This window comes from Scomber japonicus, chromosome 8 (assembly GCF_027409825.1).
Source record: "Scomber japonicus isolate fScoJap1 chromosome 8, fScoJap1.pri, whole genome shotgun sequence".
NCBI lineage: Eukaryota > Metazoa > Chordata > Actinopteri > Scombriformes > Scombridae > Scomber > Scomber japonicus.
In genome coordinates, this window is record NC_070585.1 from 2,570,639 (window position 1) to 2,594,996 (window position 24,358).

At 38.2% G+C, this 24,358-nt stretch overlaps 1 protein-coding gene across 1 annotated transcript in view; it reads right to left on the minus strand.

Annotated features, from left to right (window-relative positions):
• Positions 1-24,358, minus strand: part of gfra3 (GDNF family receptor alpha 3) — a 54,815-nt gene that overhangs the window by 16,073 nt on the left and 14,384 nt on the right. Inside the window, exon 2 of the mRNA XM_053324503.1 lies at positions 9,968-10,264. Within this exon, the coding sequence (XP_053180478.1) occupies positions 9,968-10,264 (297 nt within the window). The remainder of the gene's footprint in view (positions 1-9,967; positions 10,265-24,358) is intronic.

The window sequence follows — 24,358 nt, forward strand, 5'->3', positions numbered from 1 at the left end:
ACTGAACCTTGAGGCACTCCACCAATATTAACTAATTTCATTGGAACAAATGTGCATGAATAATTTTATTGTAATTATTATAATGACTATTGCCATTGTTGTGGGTCAAGCACAAAGCTGGAGGTAAGAGGTGGTTAGCTTAGATCAGTGGTTCTTAGGTACACTAAACTGACACAAATTATACCATGGACCCCCATTTGATAAGATTTTGGCCCATGTCCCCCCTCTGATAAGATTTGGGCTGGGTATCAGTACTCAATACCTGTGAAGAATTGACCGAAAAAATCGATACCTAGTGGTATTAAAAACATCTCCCATCAAACGATACCTGCAATCAATTCTTTTTGCACCCAGAGCTAGAAAATATGACTATTTGTACGGACTCGCTCACAGCCAATCAACGCAAGCGTTAAATATTAATAAGCCTTTCAAATGTATTTGTGTAAAAATTGAATCATTTAGATGTGGAGGAGTGGTGGCAATGTAATGCTTCTATTCACATGATGGGTATAGAATGAAGTACTCAGTTGGTATCAGTATCACTTTAAGGGTACTTGGATTGGTACTGGTACCTTAATTTTAAAAAAAATGATACCCAGCTCTAACTTCCTGTGTAATATAACCACAGAATCCACAGAATAACCCTCTTCAGGACAGGTCACCTATGACTGGGCAGAGTCTCCCAGGCTCAGGCTCTCTAACCCACCAATCATAACTCCTCACTCCCACAAGAATAAGTCTGTTTTCCTTCCTTCACTCAATTCTTCTTTTTTTTATTTTTTAACATATTTTCATTTGTAATATCTTTAGTTTATTTAACCTTCTTTACTTAATCTATAACTTCTCCATCTTCTCTTACACACATACACACACAGAAACATGTACAGACTCATGACTGCCCACTAAAAACTATATAGTATATTTCTTTCTTTCTTTCTTTCTTTCTTTCTTTCTTTCTTTCTTTCTTTCTTTCTTTCTTTCTTTCTTTCTTTCTTTCTTTCTTTCTTTCTTTCTTTCTTTCTTTCTTTCTTCAAGTGAACACTTTATAAAGGTGGGAGGAAGTAGTAAGAGATGACACACAGGAGAGTAAATACAATTATGAGACACACTGATTTAGGAAAGAGATATGACAGTGGTGGAAACTCCTTCAATGATAAGAGGACCAATGTGAGCATGCGTCATCTGCACCATCAACATATACAGTATGCTCTTTGATAACAAATCAAACATAGTTAACTATGGCCACTAGCATGTTGCTCTGTGTGTGTAGCAGGTTATTTGGTGTGTCTAGGCTGAGTCTAGGTCGAAATGAAGTCGTTCTGTGTATTTTCAGACAGTTCACTGTGTCAAATTGACATTTACTTCAAAAAGATAATTAGGAGAACAAAAGGCCTCCCTCCTGCTTCCCCTGCAGTGCAGAAGGGTCCCTGAAGGAAAACCATCCCTTTGCTCATTCGAATATTCCAGCCTCTTTACTTCACCTTCTGATTGCACCATAGCAACACCAGAGAAGCTGTATGGTACATGATCAGGTTGTAGTGCTTTAATGAAATTCCCCATGATATTTGTGTTTACATCTTTTCCATCACTTTCTGATTGAGTGACAGTGCTAGGGTCATATTTATGTTCTTTCATTCCAGCCACAGAAAGCAGAGGGTTTGCAGTGATGGCTTTGCTAGATCAAAAAGCAAAAGATGACTGGTCTGAGACTTTGACTTTTGTAATGTTTACTATGTTCATCACCATTTCAGTTTAATGTGCTAATATGTCCTGATTAATACTAAACACAAAGTATAGCTGAGGCTGATTTGCAGGTCATTAACCAAAGTACTGGACACTTTTGACCTCAGGATGGTGCTATATGAAGTCTGGAGACCATAAATGTCTGTACCCAATTTTACACCAATACATGAAAGTTTCAGGGCAGTCAACTCAAAGTTGAGATATTTTACTCTAAACCCAAGAATGTCAACCTGTTGGTGGGACAAAATGAAAGTGAAAGGTTCACTGTTAGGATTCATTCTCTGGGGAACATGAGTGTCTGTATTTAGTTTACAGTTTGAACCACAGTGGTGGACCAACCGACTAACACTGGCATCCCTAGAGCTACACAGATAGTGTTGAGGCTTAAAACAGACAATTTGTGTCTGAGTCAGCCCACTGCAACTGGACTGAATGCTGACATTGATTGGTGGCTGTCACTGTCACTTCAAAGACTGAGCTGTGTACGTCTGTATGAAGCAAAAATATTAAAAGCTGAATAAGAAAGTGGATAAGAAGACCATGTTTATTTTCCCTATCAGTCAGTATTCTGCATGCCAAGTCTCCAGCAGAGATCAGTCACCCTGCAGTGCCTCACATTTGATAAGAGCTACTCAACTTGCTCAGGTAGGCTAAGCAATTAATCTTGGAAAACATTTCCTGCTCAGCATTCAAATTAGGAATGTCAGTGATTAACTGTTTATCAGTTTATCACCACCAAGAATATTTTTAACCTGGTACACATGTAGGTGTACAGGTTAATGTGCATACTAGGGTTGGGTACTGAGACAGACAACCCCCAAAAGGAGGGCCTGACATTGAAAGGAGAACCAGTCAGCAGATACAAGGAGATCCAACGGATCTATTTTACCAGCCTGCATGGTGACTAGCAGGTAGTTAGCATGGCTGGTTAGCGTAGCCGTGCCATGCTGCTGGCAGGTGACAGGTGGGTTTATGGTGTTTCTGGTGTGCTCCGAAAGACTTCACACCATGGCTATAAAGTCACACAGTTCATAGTTAGCCTGGCATGCTAAACTGACAGTCTATCTGTAATAATTTTAGATTAGATTAGATTATTTTATTTCGAATGTGTGAAAGAAGAAAAAAACTAAAGAAACAAAACAAAAAACAACGTATAAAAAAGAAAGCACAATGTTCTCACTGAAAACAGTGAACTTACACCTAACAAAAAAATATGATGCAATGCACTGTCAACCACATTATTGAATACCACCCCTACTTCTTAAATCAATGCTTGCTAGCTCCTAATTTAATTACTAATTCATAACATCCTACAATTATATGTAATGTTAATATTTACATCTATATTTACTGTTATCAATATATAAATCATTGCTAAATTTTCCATTTTTTTCCCATCAAAAATAGCTATATACATATATACATACATACATAAATAGATATACTTACATACATACAACATACATACACACACATACAAACAACGGGCACCTGAGTCACTTAAACCCCTCCATCCCTGTACCTCATAAAAATCATTTCTTTATACCTATTTTTAAACTGTATTATGTTTGGACATTCCTTGAGCTTTAGATTCAGACTGTTCCATAATCTCACCCCACAGACAGGAATACAAAAACTTCTCCTCATCGTACGCTACCCTAACACAGTTACATTTAAACAATGCCCTTAAGTTACAGCAACCCTCTCTTTCAGTGAACAATCTTTGAATATTTTCTGGTAGTTGTTTATTTTTTGCCCGAAACATAATTTGTACAGTTTGTAATTCTACCTGTTCTGCAAGTTTTAGTATTTTTGACTGTAAGAATAGTGTGTTTGTATGTTCCTGAAAACCAGCGTTGTGAATTATTGGAATTGCTCTCTTCTGTAGAATAAATGTAATGTACTTTTGAAATTATTACCCCAAACCTCTGCACAGTAACTTAAGTAAGGAGAGACTAATGAACCGTAGAGAATGCAGAATGATTTATTACCTAGGAACTGCTTTGCTTTGTTTAATACTGCAATGCTTCTTGATACTTTAGAATGTATATGTATATGTGGTTTCCAGCTGAGTGTTTCATCTATTATAACCCCAAGAAATGTATTTACGGCAACTCTTTCAATAATAAGCCCATCAATCTGTATCTTAACTTGTGAATTCATTCTACAGTTACCAAATATCATTATTTTAGTTTTGTTCAAGTTCAGTGATGACTTGTTTATGTCAAACCATATCTTTAGTTTGCATAATTCAGAGGAAATCTCATCCAATAACACCAGTACAGAAGATATTTGTGTCATCTGCAAACAAAATAAGCTTCAATATCTTTGATATATTGCTTATATCATTGATATACATAATGAAAAGTTTGGGGCCCAGCACTGACCCCTGGGGGACGCCACAAGAAATGTCCAGACATGTGGCGCAACTGTCACCCAGCTTCACAAACTGTTGCTTGTTGCTTAACTTTTGACACAATTAAGAACTACCCCCTGATACCATAACGTTCCAGTTTTTTTATTAATATGTCATGATTTACTGTGTGAAATGCTTTCTTAAGATCAATGAATAACCCAACTGCATATTTTTATGGTCTATAGAGTTTGTGATATCTTCAATTAAGTCTATTAATGCCAGTGATGTTGATCAGTTTGCCCGGAATCCGTATTGGCTGTCAGTGAGGAGTTTGTTTTTTTCTATGAATTTGTCCAGTTGGTTGTTGAAAAGTTTTAGAGAATTGTGGAAGTAAAGAAACGGGTCTGTAGTTTGTGAAGAGGTGTCTGCTGCCAGTTTTGTATAGTGGTATGACTTTTGCCGTTTTCATTTTATTAGGGAATGTGCCTGTCTGGAATGATAAGTTACAGATGTATGATGGTTTAGAAATCCCCTCAATTACCTTTTTTATGACACTCATATCTATATCATTACAATCCACTGACTTTTTGTTCTTGCAGTTCATGACAGTATTAGTAATTTCCCTTTCATCTACTGCTTGGAGGAACATGGAGGGGGATTTTTATTTATTAACTTATCTAGATTTATTTCAGCTGCCAGATCAGGTCCAACATTTACAAAGAATGTATTAACGCTATTTGCCACAACATCCATATGATATTCTTCTTGATCCTTCACAATAAAATACTCTGGGAAATCAATTTGTTTAGATTCATTTTTTATAATATTGTTCAGTATGCTCCACATTCCTTTAATATTGTTTTTATTATTATCTAATATTTTCCTGTAGTATTCTTTCTTGCTATTTCTTATAACATTATTCTTTTATTCTTGGATTCTTTAGTTTTCTGTCGTAAGAAGTCTCTGTACAGCGTATTTTTCTTTTTGCATGCATTTTGCAAACCCATTATTATCCATGGACATTCCGCATATTTTAGTTTCCTGCTATATTGCATTATGGGACAGTTTTTATTATATAGTATGGAAATTCCTCATAAGCACTATCAACATCTTTATTTTGATATACATCATCCCAGTTCTGCGCCAGTAAGTCATTTTTAAAAGCATTTATTGTTTCCTCTGTTCTCAGACTCCTATATTCTTTTTTCTCATCCGACTTATTAATCCTATAGTTTCTGTCTGTAAAAACTGGTACGTGATCACTGATATCATTTATTAACAGCCCACTAACTGTATTATTTTGTATGTCATTGGTGGATATATTGTCTATGAGAGTGGAACAATGAGATGTAATTCTGCTGGGTCTGGTAATTTTCGGGAATAAGCTCATACTAAACATAGTGTTGATAAATTCATCTGTCATTGTATGTTTCTTTTGATTGAACAGGTCGATATTGAAATTGCCACAAATGAAAATAGTTTTGTGTCTCATTTTTGCAAAGGTTTCCTCCACCCAGTTTTTAAACCTATCAATACTAGAGCCTGGTGCTCTGTATATACAACTAATGATTACAGTTTTATTTTTTTCCTTATAAATTTCAACTGTGATGCATTCCAAAATATTATCCACTGCTGCAGACATATTGTCCAACACCTTGAATTTCAGAGTTTTATCCACATACATAGCAACTCCTCCTCCCCCTTTAATTTGTCTATTTATATATCTAAATTCATAGCCTTCAAGCTCTAAGTCTAAGCCTTTATTTGCAGTAATCCATGTCTCAGATATGGCAATGATGCTGAATGGTTTTGTGAACTGATGTAGATACTCCTTGATTTGAATGAAATTTGCATAAAGACTTCTGCTATTCAAGTGGATGATGGATAGTTTGCTATCTGTCTTAATTCTCCTGTTGAACTGTTCATCAGTATAATAGTCACAGTTATTGTTGATAGAAGAGAAGAAATTGTTGTCCGGGTCAATATCATATTCCAAATCCCATGTATTATGATCAGTGTATTCAAAAGTGTTCATTTCCAGATGATCATGTTCACTAATTCTCTGTGTCATGTGGTTAATACATCCAGATGCAGAAAAACGATTTTTTTCAGTGTATGTCATGGTTCTGTGTAAACCAGTTACTTGTTACCTTATTGTCCAGTTCATGTTGATCATTGCTATTTTTCCAGCTCCTCCATATTTCTGACAACTAATACTTTGGCCTCCTCAGGTGTTCCGTTCAGCTTAATGAAGATTTTACAGTTAGTAGACCAAGTGTTTTGGATTTTTCCCTGCTTTCGTAGGTAGCGTGCCTTCCTGGCTATGTCAGCATTTTATTTGGTCAGGTGCTCATTCAAGAAGACATTGGTTCCCTTAAGCTTCCTTCCCTGTTTTAGCAGTGCAGTTTTGCTTTTCCTGTTGACAAACTTGATGATGATGGTTGGTTTGTCGGCAGCATTTCTCCTGTGCAGAGGGTGGCATGCCTCAATGTCATCACAGATCACTTTTATCCCCTTTGTCTGCATGAAGGCAGCCACTTGTTGCTCCATTGAACTGATGTCCAGTTCACCAGGTTCCCCCCGTTGTCAGCGGTCACCCTCGCGTATGACCGGGGTTTCACGTGGAGCCCAGTAATGATCACATCATTCATCCGGGTGTACTGCTCCAGGTCTTCAACTCTGCTCTCCACGTAGGCAATCCGCTTGTCCTTTTCCGCATTTTGGATGCATAAAGCCTTCACCTCCTCGACCAGATCCAGGATACTTTTCTACTGCAGCCTGACAGCAGAAATCTCCTCCGTGAGAAAATCAAGCGACTTCCTAATATCCTCGACCTCCTCCACTGCTATGGTCTTCTTCGGTCCCATGTAGGCTGTTGTTGTTGGCTCAATGTGTCCCAAAAATGTGTCCCAAAACTTGATTAAAAGTAACTTTCTCACGAGCTTCTCACCGAGAAGATGTTACTTTGTTATTTGGTCCTCACCCAGTTGGTGTGCCGAAAGATTGAGACTGATATGCTGCCAGTCAGTGTGGCAGAGGGCGAGGAACTGAAAGCTCTAGTTTGGTATGCCATCCAGAGCTACTTTGACTAAACACATTGAAAATACTTTGAGATGAAGAAGGGTGAACTAAAAGTCAGGCTAACCAGGGCAGACAAGCCAGCTCTGACCACACAATACCAGTACCAATCCAAGTACCCGTAAAGTGATTCTGATACCAATTGAGTACTTAATTTGACACCCATTACACATTTAGTGTAACAGGCATGTAGTGTAGCTACACTTCAGAGCCTTTAGGTGGTATCCTGGCTGCTGAACTGCTAAGCAGGCTAACTCAAATTCACCACAGACGGGTTGTAGCTGCTGTAGTAGTGAGCCAACACTTGAGTTGATTGGCTGTGAGTAAGTCCATACTAATAGTCATATTGTCTAGTTCTGGGTGCAAAAAGGATCCATTGCAGGTATCATTTGACAGGAGACGTTTCGATACTACTTGGTATAAATTTATTTCGGTCGATACTTTAAAGGTATTGGGTACTGATACCCAGCCCTAATCTTATCAGACGGGGGACCTGGGCCAAAATCTTATCCGTGGTCTAATTTGTGTCAGTTTAGTGTACCTAGAACCACAGATCTAGGCTAACCACCTCTTACCTCCAGCTTTGTGCTTGACCCACAGACAAGAGAATGACATCAGTCTTCTTATGTAACTTTAGAAGAGAAATAAGTGTGTTCCCAACATGTTGATCTATTCATTACATTGTTATTTAAGTTATGAAGAAATGATGTGTGTAATTTCCTTTCTTACTGCTGTAATTTTTCATTTCACTTTTGTTACTCTTAAAATGTTCTCTTCTGTTTTTCTTTCCTTTTAATAACCTGAATACACATTTGCACTGAAAGCTTTATATCCATGCAGTACAACTATATAAAACAACCTTCATCATCCATTACCTCAATCTCTCATCAGTCATTTACAGGAAATCTCATCAACGTGGACAAAATGAGGTCTAACATAAAAATGGTATTACGACACGCCCAAAGTGATCATGAGCTAATGTTTTTGAGGGCAGCTTTTGTCCAGTTGTGGAACCCATTAACAACAGTCTTGATTGACTAGTGGACGTTTGTTCCTGCAAATTATTTAAACACACTCCAAAGTACAAACTCAATCAAGAATGTAATGGCATGAAAAGTGTTTATGTATGTAAATCCTATTCCAGGCTATATATTTATGGTAATGACACGCTAGAGCAGCCTAGCAGCGTTAGAAACTGAAGAGTGTGTAATTACACTAATGCTCCGCTGACTAATAGGCCACAGGGGAGGAGGAGTCCGCCGGCTAGTGTTAGCTCACTTACTGATGCACACATCACACCAGCATTCTGGATATGCTACCGTGTGTGTGTGTGTGTGTGTGTGTGTGTGTGTGTGTGTGTGTGTGTGTGTGTGTGTGTGTGTGTGTGTGTGTGTGCCAACTAGCCTTCACCTCTACTCGAGGGTTGGTTGGGGTAAGGAAACAAGTTTAAATTTAAAATGGAAATGAGGTTGGGTAACAATGTTTCTGGATTTAGGGAATGAATGTACAATTAGTTAAGCATGAAAGTGAGAAAGATTCAGCACACAGACAATGTTTCTATCTGTAACCACAGTAATGGGAAGTTGATAACCACCCAGACAGCTTAAGATGTGCCTTAAAACACCTGAATAAATAGTTTGTTATGTAAGTGCACACAGAAGTGGGATCTTGTCAATGTGTCTGGATATTTTTATCAATGCTCCACCTACTTTATCACATATGCTCCTCTGTACTCTGACAACTTATTTGTCTGTAAGGTGTTTCAGGTCCCAAATCCTATGAAAACCAACTATTAATGTATCCTACTGACATGTACTGTGTGTGTACAGTATGAGAGCCTGATATTCATCTGCTCCACATGGTTTGTTGTCCAAAATCTATTGAAACACACCAGTGAGTAATACAGTTGCACTGGTTGGCATCCTTCCTTCATTACCATGAACACACACACTGAAGTTTATTTTGACTCAGTCCCGCACACATAACTGCTGCCAGAAATACTCACTAGAGCATAAATGTGGATTCATCCGCTGCTGAAAATAGTACCCAACAAATGTACTATTTCCTCCTGTTTCAGTGACATTTTCTAAAAACTACAGTACACAGCTTGAGGAAATTACTTAATGCAGCATGTGATAAACTAGCAGCCTATCCAGAGTGTACCGATTCTGACTCTCTTTATTCATTTGAAAAACTGCTAAAAATACATTTATTATTATTAAATTGGGTAATCTGTCAACACCAAGCTTCAGCATTTATTTTTTATTACTTTTACTTAACATTATTATTCTATGTATACATTATTTTAGTGTATGAATTTGTGTATATTTACATAGAAGCATATATTTTGTGTAAGTGTGGATTGTGTGGTTTGTGTAGTTTTATTTTGCCTATGTAAAGCATGTTGTGACTTGTGACTGTGAAAAGAACTCCATACATAAAGTTTACTTTACATACTTACTGTAACCCACCACTCACTAAATACATACTCCAACCCCACAGGATAGATACTGGTAATGCATGGATGGGTGGAAAATGAAAATTCTTGAGTGAATCCAATGATTAGAATTTGTTAAAAAAAAAATTAAAAAGACTTGATATCTCATAATTTTGTAAATAAAAAAGAAAAGGAGCTTAATATGAATTAATGTGGATAATCACTTAAACCTAAATCACAATGTGAAAACCAATCATGTTGCATTGTTCACATTAAGCCTCTCTGCTATACATGACACAGACCTGCTTTCACCACCCCACCCCGCCCCCCACCCCCCCAGAGCTGTGACTGACCTGGCAGCAGGCGAACCCTCCAGTATATGCGTAGACACTGTTCCTCTTTACGGAAGCCACGCTGACACTTGCATGCCAACAGAGAGCTGTGTTTGGACAGCAGAGCGTCCTGTCTCTCCAGACACTCGGCCGCTGCTTGCTCCCCCAGAGGGGACACCGCCGCGTCGGCCGCGCACAGCTCCAAGCCCCGGTACAACGCCTCGCACTGGGGGTCGATGGAGCACACCCGATGAGCCTCGACACAGTCGGTGGGGGAGGGAGGGAAGGGGAAGATGGGCGCTGAGAATGGCGACGCACCTAAGACAGGAGAAAAGAGATGGAGGGAGATGTGTTGAAGGAAATGTGATCAGATAGACCATATTACTGTGGTAGGAACAAAAAACAACACTTAAGACAGTCAAAAATGTACATCATCAAGCAAAAAATGGTGTCTGGATGGAATCATCATTTTCCTTTCTCCTTTCTTTCCTTTTTCACTTTTTGAATCATTGAGCGGCCCAGTGTAACTACCTGAACAGCTGCCATTGTGGACATAAGTGACGATTACAGGAAAACAATCAATACAATTCATGACATGCAGATTTTAGATGATGTACATACAACTCCATACAAAATCAACGGAAAGATAAAAGTGCTGAAATTCTCTCTCTGCAGCCAAAACTGAGGTGGAAAGTAGAGAATGTGGAGCAAGACTGGAGCTAGTGTCACAGGGCTTCACTGAACTACATGAACATAGAGAGATCAGGAAAGATGGAGAGATACTAGAAGAAAATAACAGATATAACTGAACAAAAACCCCACTCCACACATACTGTATAGAGCTGCTGCTTAACATGGTAGTTGTGTAGAGCTGATGTTTATTCAGTGGGCACTCTGGATATTTGGAGCAAATAAACACAGCATGTAAAATGTGAGTGAGTAATATGAGGCTTCTCAGTCATGTCAGATACACTGCAATATCTATCTATTATTAGCTGATATCAGCAAACATTAGAAATCATAAACTGCTCATATCAGACTCAGACTATTACAATCAGCAAGGATGTTTTTGATTTCTTAATCCTCAAGATAATGACTGTTCTATTTCTTCTTTTATGACAGACTTGATTTAATTGAAGAGATTAACATCATAGACATCTGAATATGACCAAAACACTCACCCTGTTAACAGCTAACAGTTAAACATATTACAAAGAAGAGTAATTTAACAATGTGATTTGCATCATAGTGATATAGACAATAGAGCAAAATATATAACGATAGACATTTTATATATCATCATATCACACAGCCCTAGTATACAGTATGAACTGTATTTACACCTTAATGTGTCAGAATGTTGAGTGTGAAATAAGGTTAAGGTGTATCTATTTATAGTGTTAAATGGTAAATAGACTGTACTTATATAGCTCTTTTTACCACTCAAAGCGCTTTACATTACATGTCACATTCACCCATTCACACACATTCATACACTGATGACAGGAGCTACCACACCGTGTACCAACCTGCTCATCAGGAGGAAACTAACATTCACACACCATTGACGCAGCCATCGGGATCAATTTGAGGTTAAGTATCTTGCCCAAGGACACATCGACATGTGTACTGAAGGAGCCAGGAATCAAACCTACAATCTTCTGATTAGTGGACAGCTTGCTCTACCTTCTGAGCCACAGCTGCCCCTGATTATTGGTAGAATTCATGGTACTGTACAATAGCACAATACAATACTCTGCATTTGATGCAAACATTAGTGATGTGTGACTCCACACCTTCATACAGGATGATGATTCACTGCCTGAAATCTTAATGCATTGCTTATGATAGAGCAACTACTACTATAAAACTAAAATACTAAGATATGATCACTGAAATTTTGATTACACCTATTTAATAGAATGATAACAGTCAAATGAATATACAGTGAATGAGGGGGTGTTGTTGGATACTATGTGTATGTACACACAGAGAGGAGTTCTCAGAATAGGTCAAAGTTGTGAATCAAACCAAAATGATGTGCTGTGCAAACAGACTGGAGCCAGGTATGAAGATAAAGAACCATAACCCAGTGTGGGGATTGGTCCGGAGATGATGGTGTTTTTTCCACAACTACTGAGGAGATTAAAAAGGTCAATAAAATCTGCTCAGACAGCAGACAGGTTATAAAATAGAAAGTTATTGTTAAATATCAGGATGGCCATTGTTGTGTCTTATATATGCACAAAACAAATGAATCAAACAATGTCATCATTACAAGAAAAGTGAAGATGGGACCTGGATCTTGTCATTATTAGGGAAAAGTGATGTGGATGGTATTAATAGTTATTGTGTCAATACTGTGCAGGGATGTAAAGTCCTTGGGCCTGTTCAAGTGGAAAACACTATGACGCATATCAAGTCACTCTGTCAGTTTAGGGACTGATGCATTATGGGTATAAAGTCCTGCATTCAAGCTGGCAATATGTTTGGTAACAGCTATCAAGATACTGTATGCTATAAACTATACAAACATTCACAGAGGAAACATAATGACACTCAGCTCACAGAATCTGACAGGATACATAATACACCATAACACCTGTTATTGGATTTCATTATTGTGAGATAATAAGTCATAATTAAGTTAAGTTTTATTAAGTATAGAATTTGTAATTGATAATAGATAAGGTCTACTGTTTGTCTCTGAATGCATTGTGTTTCTGTATGCATCTAAGTGTGTGTGTGTGTGTGTGTGTGTGTGTATGAGCTTATGCAGCGTGACTTTATATATCTCATTCTACGTTTACCTCCAGGCTTGCATATGATGCTGATGAAACACATTTTCCTCATTTGAACCTTTAGCACTTCTTCTTCCTCACTGTGAAACTATAGAAGAGCATTTAGCGCGTGACTGGGCTGAATTCACAGTTCAATCTCATTACGTTGCGCACTTTAACATAATATCTCTACTATTCCTGAGGTGATGAGCTCTAACTGATTGAATGCAAATTCAAATTATACAATTAGTTTCAAAAGAATGTGCGGTACACTGCGCATGGAAAGATCCTCTGAAAGAAAACAAGGTCACTTAAAAGTAGTTGACAGACAGAGTTTTTGCTTTGTTTTCATCAGGATTACATATTGTATTGTTCATTTTTCTTCAGTTTGCTTAAGGTATTTGGTAAAGGAAATGATCTATTTCAATTCCCCTGCTTTCCAGGCAATATACTGTAGGTGTCTCTTCTTACATCATATCATTTATAGAATTATTTATTTGGGTTAGACACAGCAAGTGAGCTTCATTGTGCCTGATACCTCACTGAGGGCCTGATTTTCTGAAGCGTTAGCACCTGAAAAACATTGTTGTTGTGTCTCAAATCTCGTACTTCTGTACTTAAACTTAATATTTTTAGAAGTATGGAAAAATGGACGTGTATGGTGCACTCAAAAAGGTCAAAAAGTTACCATACTGTTGTCACATATAAGCCAGTCTGTAATGACTTGGTACCATGAACAATAGCGCAAATGCAAACGCTAGCTTGCTAACGTAGTCTGCTACCACTAGCTTGCTTTCTTTATTGACAAAAAAGAAGGGAAAAAAACCTTTATATGTACACAATGTACAAAACTGTATACATTCTGGGTATATATAACAAATGGAAAGAAAAAATAAATGTCCATGTAAAATAAATGTACAACTCGACTCTAAATGAATGCTAGGTGGATTTAACATAGCACAATGTGGTACAGTTTGAATTGCTATTGGTTTTAGGGAGGATTGCATTTAATTAATGTATTATTTGATCTCATTGTGTGTGTGTGTGTGTGTGTGTGTGTGTGTGTGTGTGTGTGTGTGTGTGTGTATGTAGCTATGTAATGTACTGCTCTGTGTGATTATGTTATGTTGTACTTGTGACGTGCCAAGGGACTGCAGATGTAAAGCTTTGAACTAACTCTGGTACAATACAGCAAATGGCAACATTTATGTTTAATATTGTACATGGTCCCTTTATAAATCCATTAAAATAATAAATACATAAATAAAAAAAATGCTAAATATGATAAAGCATGGTTTCTTACCTGTAAATGTACATTTATGGATATGGAATTATGGAGACTATAAACGCTAGCTTGCTAATGCGCTAATCATCATTTCTGATAAGTGTGCAACAGCAGTGTTTGATTTGAGACACTAACCTGTCAATATATGCACACTACACAAGTACAGAGTGCACACAGTGTACTACACACAAGTGATTTAAAACACAACATCCGTCCCAGACACACACAGTGTATGTATTAGACGTCACTTCTGAATGACTCATTTGTCAGACAAGTGCAAAAAGACTTTCACACACACACACAATATATGATCCACATGTATGCAGAGTCTTGTTTTTCTCACTGTATGACTAACTGTTGTGTTGTACTCTGATGATGACTCATAAACCCTGGGAACTAAATATCAGAACCTTTGTCTACTCTGCGTACTGACTTATTACAAATAAAACAAGCATGAAGTCATGTGGGCTGCCAGGTAAGTCATTCATTGGACAGTTTTGGTGATGTCGTGAGCATCTGCATCACCGGCGCTACGCGGACTCACACAGGGAAATTGAATTGGGCGACTGACAGCTGCAATTTCCTGAAACTAATGTGTTTATTTATATTCTCTGGTGTCACAAAGAGCTCACCAAGATATAATTGATAATGACTCGAGCCAGCAACTGGACCTCACATGTCATGAATGAGGAGGAACAGGCACGAGCGAAATGGACAAAGCTGAATTATTATTAGGTTTGCGTCTGTAGTTTATGGAGTGTCGTTTTCTAACCGTTTTACACACAGAATAAGCTCAGCAGAGTTCTGATCAAAGCTGACAGAAAGGCAGCTTTTTAAGTATTCTCAAGATGTTTTTTTTTCTTTTTTTTTGCACCAGAGTTTGAGTGACAACTTTCACACCAGCATAAACCAGCTGAATTTAACAGGGAAATGTACCAAAAATTAATTTGAACCGCTGTAAGGTGTGACAGCACCTTAACAGGTTAGAAAACAGTGAGGACCACACTTCACACCTATACAGACATGAACTGAGTTCCAACTTTCAATCAGCGACATCCTATTCTTACTCTTTCCATCACCTTTTTTCTTTCTCTAGCAAACCCGCAGTAGATCTTCAGCCAAGACGCTCACAGCTGAACGCTCGTTTTTTTTATTGATTTATTTATGTGTTACAGCGTTTGGATGGTGGAGCCCAAAGTTTCTTCAAGAGGAACTGTTGTTTTCTGAAGTGTGGCTGCTTCAATTTGCAGCAGCCAAAGGAGAGAATCCCCTGGTAAAAAAAAAAATCCAATAGCTGATACGCACAGGGGAAGTGCAGAGAAGTTGTGTGAGGACAGCAGAAATGTCATATGTTGAGGAGAAATAGGGGAGCAGAAAGATAGATGGAAAAGGGGAGAGGTGTGAGAGCGAGAGAGATAGAGGAAGAGACGGAGAGAGCGAGCGTACCAATGTGAACCTTGATGGGTTGGACACGCGCGCAGTATGAGGCACAATCAGCATGCACCGCCGAAAATGATGTTCTTAGAATCACACGAAGACGCGCATGTACCAATCGCACAAACACACACACGGCCACACACACACACACCAGCGAAAGAACAACACGTACACATACACACACACATAGGCGCGTGCATGGCTGCCCTGAGAAGGACCCTTTTATGTGTGTGTCCTGCTGGGAGGGAGACTGGGAGGCACAGAACCCATCATTATTACCAGAACACAATACTGCACAACCACAGGGGAGGGGGCGGAGGGGGCAAAGCAATCTGTCTAAGACACACACACACACACACAAACACACACACGTAGGCATTGACTTCCACACACACACACAAACATCGCGGTGTCAGAATAAAGTGGCTGAGAGAGCATAAACAGCTTAACATTCAGTGCCGGATCAGTAGACAGTATGTAAATTGAATACTGAGTGTGCTGATGAAAGACTAACCACATACATAAAACATTGTTGGGTTGAACAAACAGCCTTTGTGGAGCGCTGCATCCTCACACTCGGCCACAACTCACTTTGTCCACACACATCAACCCCAGTCGGCCCCCCGATCCTGACCGCCTCTATGGCCGCCGGCTCTCTCTCTCTCTCCCCCTCTCTCTCTCTCCCCCCCCCCTCTCTCTCTCTCTCTCCCTCTCTCTCTCTCTCTCTCTCTCTATCTCTCTCTCTCTCTCATGCCGTTTATCACATTATCTAACTTACCAAAAAAACCCAAATCTCCCACACAGGAAACACTGTGTTTTCCCCCTTTAAACACACACAAACCCTTCTGATGTGAGCAGCTCCTTCTACTAAGGGGTCATGTCATGCTCAGGTCACATACAGTGTAATGTCCTCTGGGAGTATTGGTAGCAGACAGACAGACAATGGTTAGAAGAGAGAGAGAGATGAGGTGGGGGGGGGGGGGGGGGGGGGGGGTTCTCAGTATTTCCTGAGTTGAGATCCAGCCAGTTTATGTTCTTATTTATATCTGTGTCATCATATCTAGTGTAGATCTGCCTAAAGGTAACCAAAAACAGATTTTTTTTAAATGATAAGGATCATGTCAAAAGTGCATGAGAAGAGAATGGCCAAAAGAGCTTTTCAGTTTTTTGTTTTTTTTGTCGTTTTATTCATTTTCATTTTCATCATCACAATCTTTTCATTGTATATCACAGGCCCATGTTGAATGCACCAATTAGAACCACATAAATGATCTAAGAGAGAAGAGAGAGAAACAGAGAAAAGAAATAAAGAACTAATAATATGTACAGTGCATCCAGAAAGTATTCACCCCCTTCACTTCCCCCACATGTTGTTATGTTACAGCCTTATTCCAAAATAGATTCAATTCCTTTTTTTTCTCATCAATGCTATATTTCAGTTTTTTATTTTTTAATACATTTACAAGAATTTCTAAAAAAAAAAAAAAGCCTTTTCACTTTGTCATGATGGAGTATTGTGTGTAGATTGATGAGAAAAAAAGGAATTGAATCTGTTTTGGAATAAGGCTGTAACATAACATGTGGGGGCAGTGAAGGGGGGTGAATACTTTTTGGATGCACTGCACATATCCATGCATACACACATATATATATATATACACATATACACATGCACATCTACTTACATACACACACACACACACACACACACACACACATATCTGCATACTGTTTATGTACACACCCTCAACCTGCTTACATTCCCAAATAGCAGCTTTTAAGTTTTGTGTCACTGTCACCAGCATATGTATTCTTCTTAAAATAAATATGATTAAATGAGTCATGAGACACGTTTTTGGTGAATATTCTTCTCTAAGACTCTTTCCACTCCAACTTCCACACTTTTAAAGAAAGATCATACGACATCGCCCACTGAGCTACTCTGAATATTTTCACACACATTTTCACAAATATATGATGATGTTTTGTGTGTTTAATGAGCAGATAAACTCATACATATAAACTGAGCCTAAATTGTTAGTGGGAAACAATCTAACACAGACAACACCATTTTAGCAAGTTCAATTCTGCTTGAAATCTAAATATATGTATATGTTTTATCATATCATAACCTTTGAACCTTTTTGTGTGGAGTTTTTGACATTTAGATTTCAGACAAATAAGTGTTTGATTTTACTGTAGGAGTCAAATGAATCGCTATATTTGAACTTGATGTGTTTGAGAGTCACAAACACACATCAGTCATGGTTGAATGAGAAACCTTCAAGAACAATAAAAAAGAATAAAAAGATACATTTTCCAAGTAGAGAGATGAGAAAAGAAAGTAGTCTCACGCTGTCATACATTCACAGGTTTCTCCTCAACACATCGTGACTACTTTGATATTTATATTTCTGTATTATGACACTAATCAAACAGATTTATTCTACAGTAAAGAGACGAGCCGATCCAGCATATTCAGACCAAAAGCAGGAAAAGAGGAGAGCGGTCGGTGACTGTGTCAGCTAATACCACATCAAAACATCAAAACAGCTGGACTTCACTCAACTTCTGCTAGAATACATAGAAGAAGGTAAAAAGAGATGGAAGAGGACACATCTACAACCTTCACTGTAAAAAAAAGCAACCAAAGTAAGGTGTTGCCCAAATCAAGAGGATCAGTAGTTGAACATGAATCACGTATTTTATTTTGAAGCTACAGGATGTGACAGGTATAGAAATAACTGTTAAATGCTATCTGATAACCAGGCCCACATGTAATTTACACCTGCAGAATGTTTTCCACTAATAACAATGCTGCTTATAAAACTGAATATTAAGATCCAGTGAAATAAATCATCCTAACTGCTCTAATGTAGCCAAATATGTCATAAAATCAGTATTTTAACATCTTAACATCTTCTCTCTTTCTGTAAAATAGTTTCAAAAGTTCAGCTAATCAAATGTGACTTTGTGTAATTAGCTGAACACACTGGACATATTGTATAAAACCACGCTTCACTATATGTGAGTCATAGGAGCTAACAGGAGGAAATATGTGTTTTGATATCAGAGGGCAAAACTACAGTATGTGGCTGAGCTGAGATTCATTTAAAACAATTGTTGTTATCTTAACCTTTACATACTGTTCATTTTTACATCAGAGAGCTGTAAAAAAAAAAAAAAAAAACTTGTTTCTTCTAATCTGAAATGTGTTATCTTCCCTTAATGTAACCCACAATATACAAAAAAGGAAATCTCACATTTAATATAATTGGCTGAAATAGCTCTCAAGGTTAATGTAACATTGGATCATGATATAGTCTCTTTTATATAGTTATTTTTTATCATAAAAACTAAAGAATAAACTCTCTGTGCTCTCTGAGAGCTTCATTAAGGATAAATCATGTTTCTGTGTGACTGATGAGCTCTTTATGAATGATTTGTGGTTCAGACGTTTGTTATAGAGACTCATTATGTGAGGAAATACTGTGACCAGTCAGAATATGAACAGTATGTGAGGGTTAAATGAATATTGTCTATCACATTACAAGCAAAAAATATTCAGCAGAATTGCACAGATTTTAATGTTAATTATGACTCATGTCTGTCAGAAGTGAAAGAGGAATGTATTTGTGTTTTATTATAATGCACAAAGCGTGGGACTCTCTTCCACTTTCATACCAATCGTGATCGTGACACTGTGATCTTTCCTTAACCTTTACCGAGCAGTTCATTCTTTAAGACCCATGTTATTTATTTTACTTATTTTTACCCAAACCGTGATCTTCCTCTAGAAAAATCATTATTAATAACCTTTATTTAAGCAGGTACTCCTCACTGAGACTGCCAAGCTCTTTTGTGAGCCAAAGAATGATACTAAAACAGACAATTAAAGGAATCATTTGCCATAACAGAGACAGATCAGAGGACATTAATATGAATTGTTTTATAATTGTGATTTGTGAGTGTTTGATAAGGTGAAATTATACATGTGGATCATTTCGGAAGACAATTACAAGCAATACATACTGTCAGTTTAGTTTTTGGTAGATTTGTTGCTAAGGGTAGAAACTCATCTTGTTTTCTCAGTTTTGTCTTTAATTTGCTTCTGTACAGAAAAAACCAAACAGCAGAGAGATGTTGGTGTGAGTCATGTAGCTGCAGGGTCCAGGTGAACAACATCTAGTCTCAGACAGTCTAGTTTGAAGGTTTATCACTATGAAGACACAGAGTACTGTACAGTATGTGCTTGTATTTGTATTATTATTCCATCACAGCAACAATGTCAAGCTGGTGATTTGATTTAGTCTTTTTTCTGGTCTTGAGTGTTTAAAGTATTAAAGACTCCCTGCAGACATGTTTGAGATGTATATAAAATATTCTACTTTGAATAATAATTTCTCTCTGATATGTTTTTTTTCACAAAAAAAGTTATTAACATTATTATGTTAAAATTCTTCAAATGTAAAGTCTATCATAAAGTCCATTCTGTGTTTGTGCACTGGAGGTTTCAAAATTCTGCATCATTATTTTATGTATTATTTATTTTTATTGCACATAAAAGAAAAAGAAATAAATAATACAAAAAAAAATAATGCATACAGATTTTTGAGATTATGAAAAGAAAAGAATAACTAACAAAAGAGCAATGTGCAGAAGGAGCCAATAAAGGCCATCAGGGCTCAGCAGGTGGCCCTTCTATTGTGAGACATACAACATAACAACTTAAGAGTAGACAAATACAGACAAATACATACAAACACTAAACAAAAACTTTAAAAAAAAAAGTTTAAATAAGGTGTTAAAAGTGTATCAAGAAAGGTGACAATGCACATCACATTTCTGTATGCTGCATACTCGCCCATAATTGGCTCTAAGTAGACGTGACATCACAAATCATGAATGTAGGTTCCCTCCTTAAACTCAGATTTCAGATTTTCAGAGCAACTTTCCTCGTACATCAGACTCATGTGAAAACTAACTGTGAGCATACATCATTCTGCACAGAGAACAGAACAACATCCATTTGAAGCAACAAGAAGAAAAACATATTTTTGACTTGAGGCGGACTTTAAATGAACAATATTTTATCATTATCTCGACAGATGGAGTGATCCATACAACATACTGTTGAGTACAATCATGCTCTATAAAGCTGGATTTTAGTCATTTACAGTAGTTTTCAACCATATAGTCACCAAATAAAAATATCCCAAAAATGAATGTTCTTTTCAAATATTAGTAGTTGGGTTGTGAGATAAACAGCTGGCTGAGCTCATTTTCCAGTTACACTGATGTTTTTGTCTACTCAGTGAAGGGGAACGTTTAAGTCATGATGTAATTGTTGACTTAAACGTATAACGTGTATAACGTGTATAACATTACACACAAAATGAGAATAAAAACCGGTGGATGGAAATGCAAAGAAGGTGATTTTGAATGATGTTTTCTTTTTTTTCACTTTAAAATATGTGCAATAACAATATCAGACTATGTTATAATAAGACTAATAATATAGTCTACTAAGGACTAATAAAGGAATATCTTTTCTTGTCTTAAATGATCTTGTATTGTCTTATCTTGTCTTAAATGATCTTATCTTATGTTGTCTACATGAAGCAGAATCAACTTCTATGATGCACTACTCTTCTAGACTTTTTGGCTAAAGCATTTTTAACAGGACCCCCCACTGCACCGAAGTAAGCCTCACTGAAATGAAAGAGGTGGCCCTTGTTATTTTGCTGCCTCGCTATTGTCGATGTGAGCCCGAGGACTATTTCTCAAGAGGTGTTCCCACAGGAAGTCCAAGCCACGGTGCCCAAGTTGCCAAGTCAGGAGGGCCAGACTGACTACAAAGAGGGCCAAGCATGAAAGTGAAATTGTTTAGCTAAACCTAGCTTTGGCAGTACGCCATTTTCCTCCAAGACTCCAAAATGTTCAGTCAGAGGCAGAAAGCTTTTCACTAATTTATCTTCACAGGAAAAGAACAAGAGGTACACATTGATAAATAAATGTACGTGCCTCCATTTAGGTTGAATTTCCAAACCCCCCCCCAAAAAAAGCCAGTAGAGTAGACGGCAGAAGGGAAGATTAAACTTTTGTTGCCACACTGTGTCTGCAGGCGGCAGGCAGCACTCTCCATCAGTGCTGGTGGAGTTTGTCATTGTTTTCCTATATTGAATACAATGAACATCCAGTGTTGCCATCTGCTGCACACCAGCGCTGTGGTGAATACACAGAAGAATCTGGAGGGCTGCTTTCGAGGAACACGTCCATTCAGATGGAGCGTGTTTGTTTAACACCGACTCAATCCAGCAAGCACGGGTCACGTTTCCTACCAAGACTTCCAGCAAAACGGTCATGTATGCCTGACAAGTTCTTGGCCGGGTGCCTGACAACCCCTGTGGTGACAAGACTCCTGGAAGTCCCCTGCCCAACCCCCACCCCTTCATAAAACTGCAAATTGGCTTTTTTGTACTTAAGCAAATGAGATATAACATGCTAATTATTGAGCCTTAGAGTTGCTGGTGGCTGGATATTGTTGCCTTTAAATAGCACCATGCTAGCTGGCAGCACAAACACAAAATAAAGGCGTAGGCTGCAAATGTTTCAGCTTGGGTGAAAATGAGTCTATTTAGTTGACTGACACAGAGAGACAAGAGGTGAAAGGAGAGAAACTGAAGTATGTATAGGTATATAGGTATTTGTGTACAGATGTTAGCTACAGATGTTAGTTAAGTTACAGGCAAAGTTACATCGAACATCTGTACACTTGGTACATTGGCTGTTTAGGAATAAAACGGAACTAGGCAATTTGAAGTGAACACTGTTCAGACACATCCGTGCAAGTTCTGTCACTAAATGTCACTAACATAAATGATAATATTCATATGTCACCTTGTTTCGAGTTGTTGTGCCAGCTTTAGGTCAGTGTAATTATGAAAATAGGGTTTAATATAATTTCCCCATGTTTCTTTATTATTCTATTTGAAATCGGAATGTTCCATCAGAAAAGTTGTTAGGCGCTTTTTTTTCAGAGAGTCTTCACTGGAAGAGTCATGAGCCGTCCCACACAAGAATCAAACCAGCCATTTTTTAATACGGGCCAACAGTGTTAAAGCGATTCAGCTCTCTTCTCTTGCTTTGTGTGTGACAGAAAGACACATACAGCAGCAAGTACACCATCGCCTCCATGTCCTCCATTGTTTAAGTGTTTGTGTCACGTATAAAACTAAGTCACAGCAGTTTCACGCAGCCGTGCTATGACGACCCCGCCCACGTTGAGTAGGTACTATAGTAATGGGAAAGGTCGTTCCTGGTACCAAACCAAAACCAAACCAAGTTGAGTCGAGCCAAGTAGTGCTGGAACTGTATAGTGGAAAAGTGCCAATGGTGTTCAGGCACCACCCCCACCATCTTTTTGCTTTTTTAAATAGAAATAAAGCCCATTCAGGTCATTTTCACCTATCAGTACCAATGTTCGACAAATAAAAAAACTTGAATTTATGAAATACTGAGCGTGTTATCAATACTTAGTTGGAAGCTCCATGACTGTCCACAGCAGCAACGCAGGAGAGTGAGATATCTGTCCTTTCTCCTGCTCTCTGCTGTAAATACACAGAGCTGTTAACGGGCAGCTGCTCTCATGTCTCAGTGCTTATTTTCGGTAGAAGCTCTCTGCCTGCTCTCAGTGTGTCTCAGTGTGGCAGGCAGGTTGTTCCCGTTCTTATTCTAAGCGTTGGTCGACCTCTTCCTCATCCTCCCGTCTCTACGTGCTGCAGACCAGTGTCACCACAGCCTCACTATCACACACACACACACACTCTCTCGCTCTCTCTCTCTCTCTCTCTCTCTCTCTCTCTCTCTCTCTCTCTCTCTCTCTCTCTCTCAATCACACACTTGTATATGCACTGAGCTATTCCTTACAGGAGCTGCACTACATGTGTAACATATTTTAGTCTATAATCTCAAAATACATTTCTTTCTCTTTAAAAATACCAACCACCAGAACAGAAACCCTGACTTTTGACACAGCCGATAATGTGTGAAGTCCAGTTAAACAAATATAAATACATACAAACAAATCAATCAGTGTGATTCAGAGGTCAATACAACACCTGCGGCCACTTCAGGCAGCAGTTGAAACACCAGCTCGTCAACTCATAATGATGGACTTCAACATCAATAAATCATTACCGCATTCATTCTGAGCTGCTAATATAATTACCATAAACAAACCACACCAACTCCTCCCGGCCTCTACACAGTGTTTACACCGTGTGCCACAGGGTTAGATTGAATGTGAAAGCTTCTGGATTAATTTATAATATAAAGCATGACTGCACCTAATCCACAATGTGATTCCACTTCTATCGTTACCTAGTCTGAATATACTGTCTACTGGCTGTTATCACATGCAGTTATCAGCTCTTATCCTTCTCACTGTATCAACATCTTCCTCTCACAGAAAGACTGTGGTGAAGAATCGGGGGGGGGGGGGGATGTCTCTGGGTGAAAGTATTCCCAGCACTGTGATGAGAAATGGAAGTGATGCGTTTCACATTGCAGGTTTGTTTGGATGAGAGAAAGGAATAACTGGTTGGTTAGAATGAGAAGTGGTGGCAACCGCAGTTCAGTGAACAGACAAAGACAGCCATCTGTAAAAAAAAAAAAAAAAAAAAAAACTTCCATTAAGAATCCAAGACAAAAAAACCCAGGAAAAGATACCAGAGTAGTGACCAGCGTTAGATCTGTCATGATAACTACTTTTGTTGGACAATATATTGTCTCAAAAATAATCACGATAAATGATATTATTGTCACTTGCTAAATTAGAGCTTCGGTATCTAAATATGTTGAGTCAGATGCAGCTGGACATTTCACTTCTCATCAATAAAAATGTCAGAC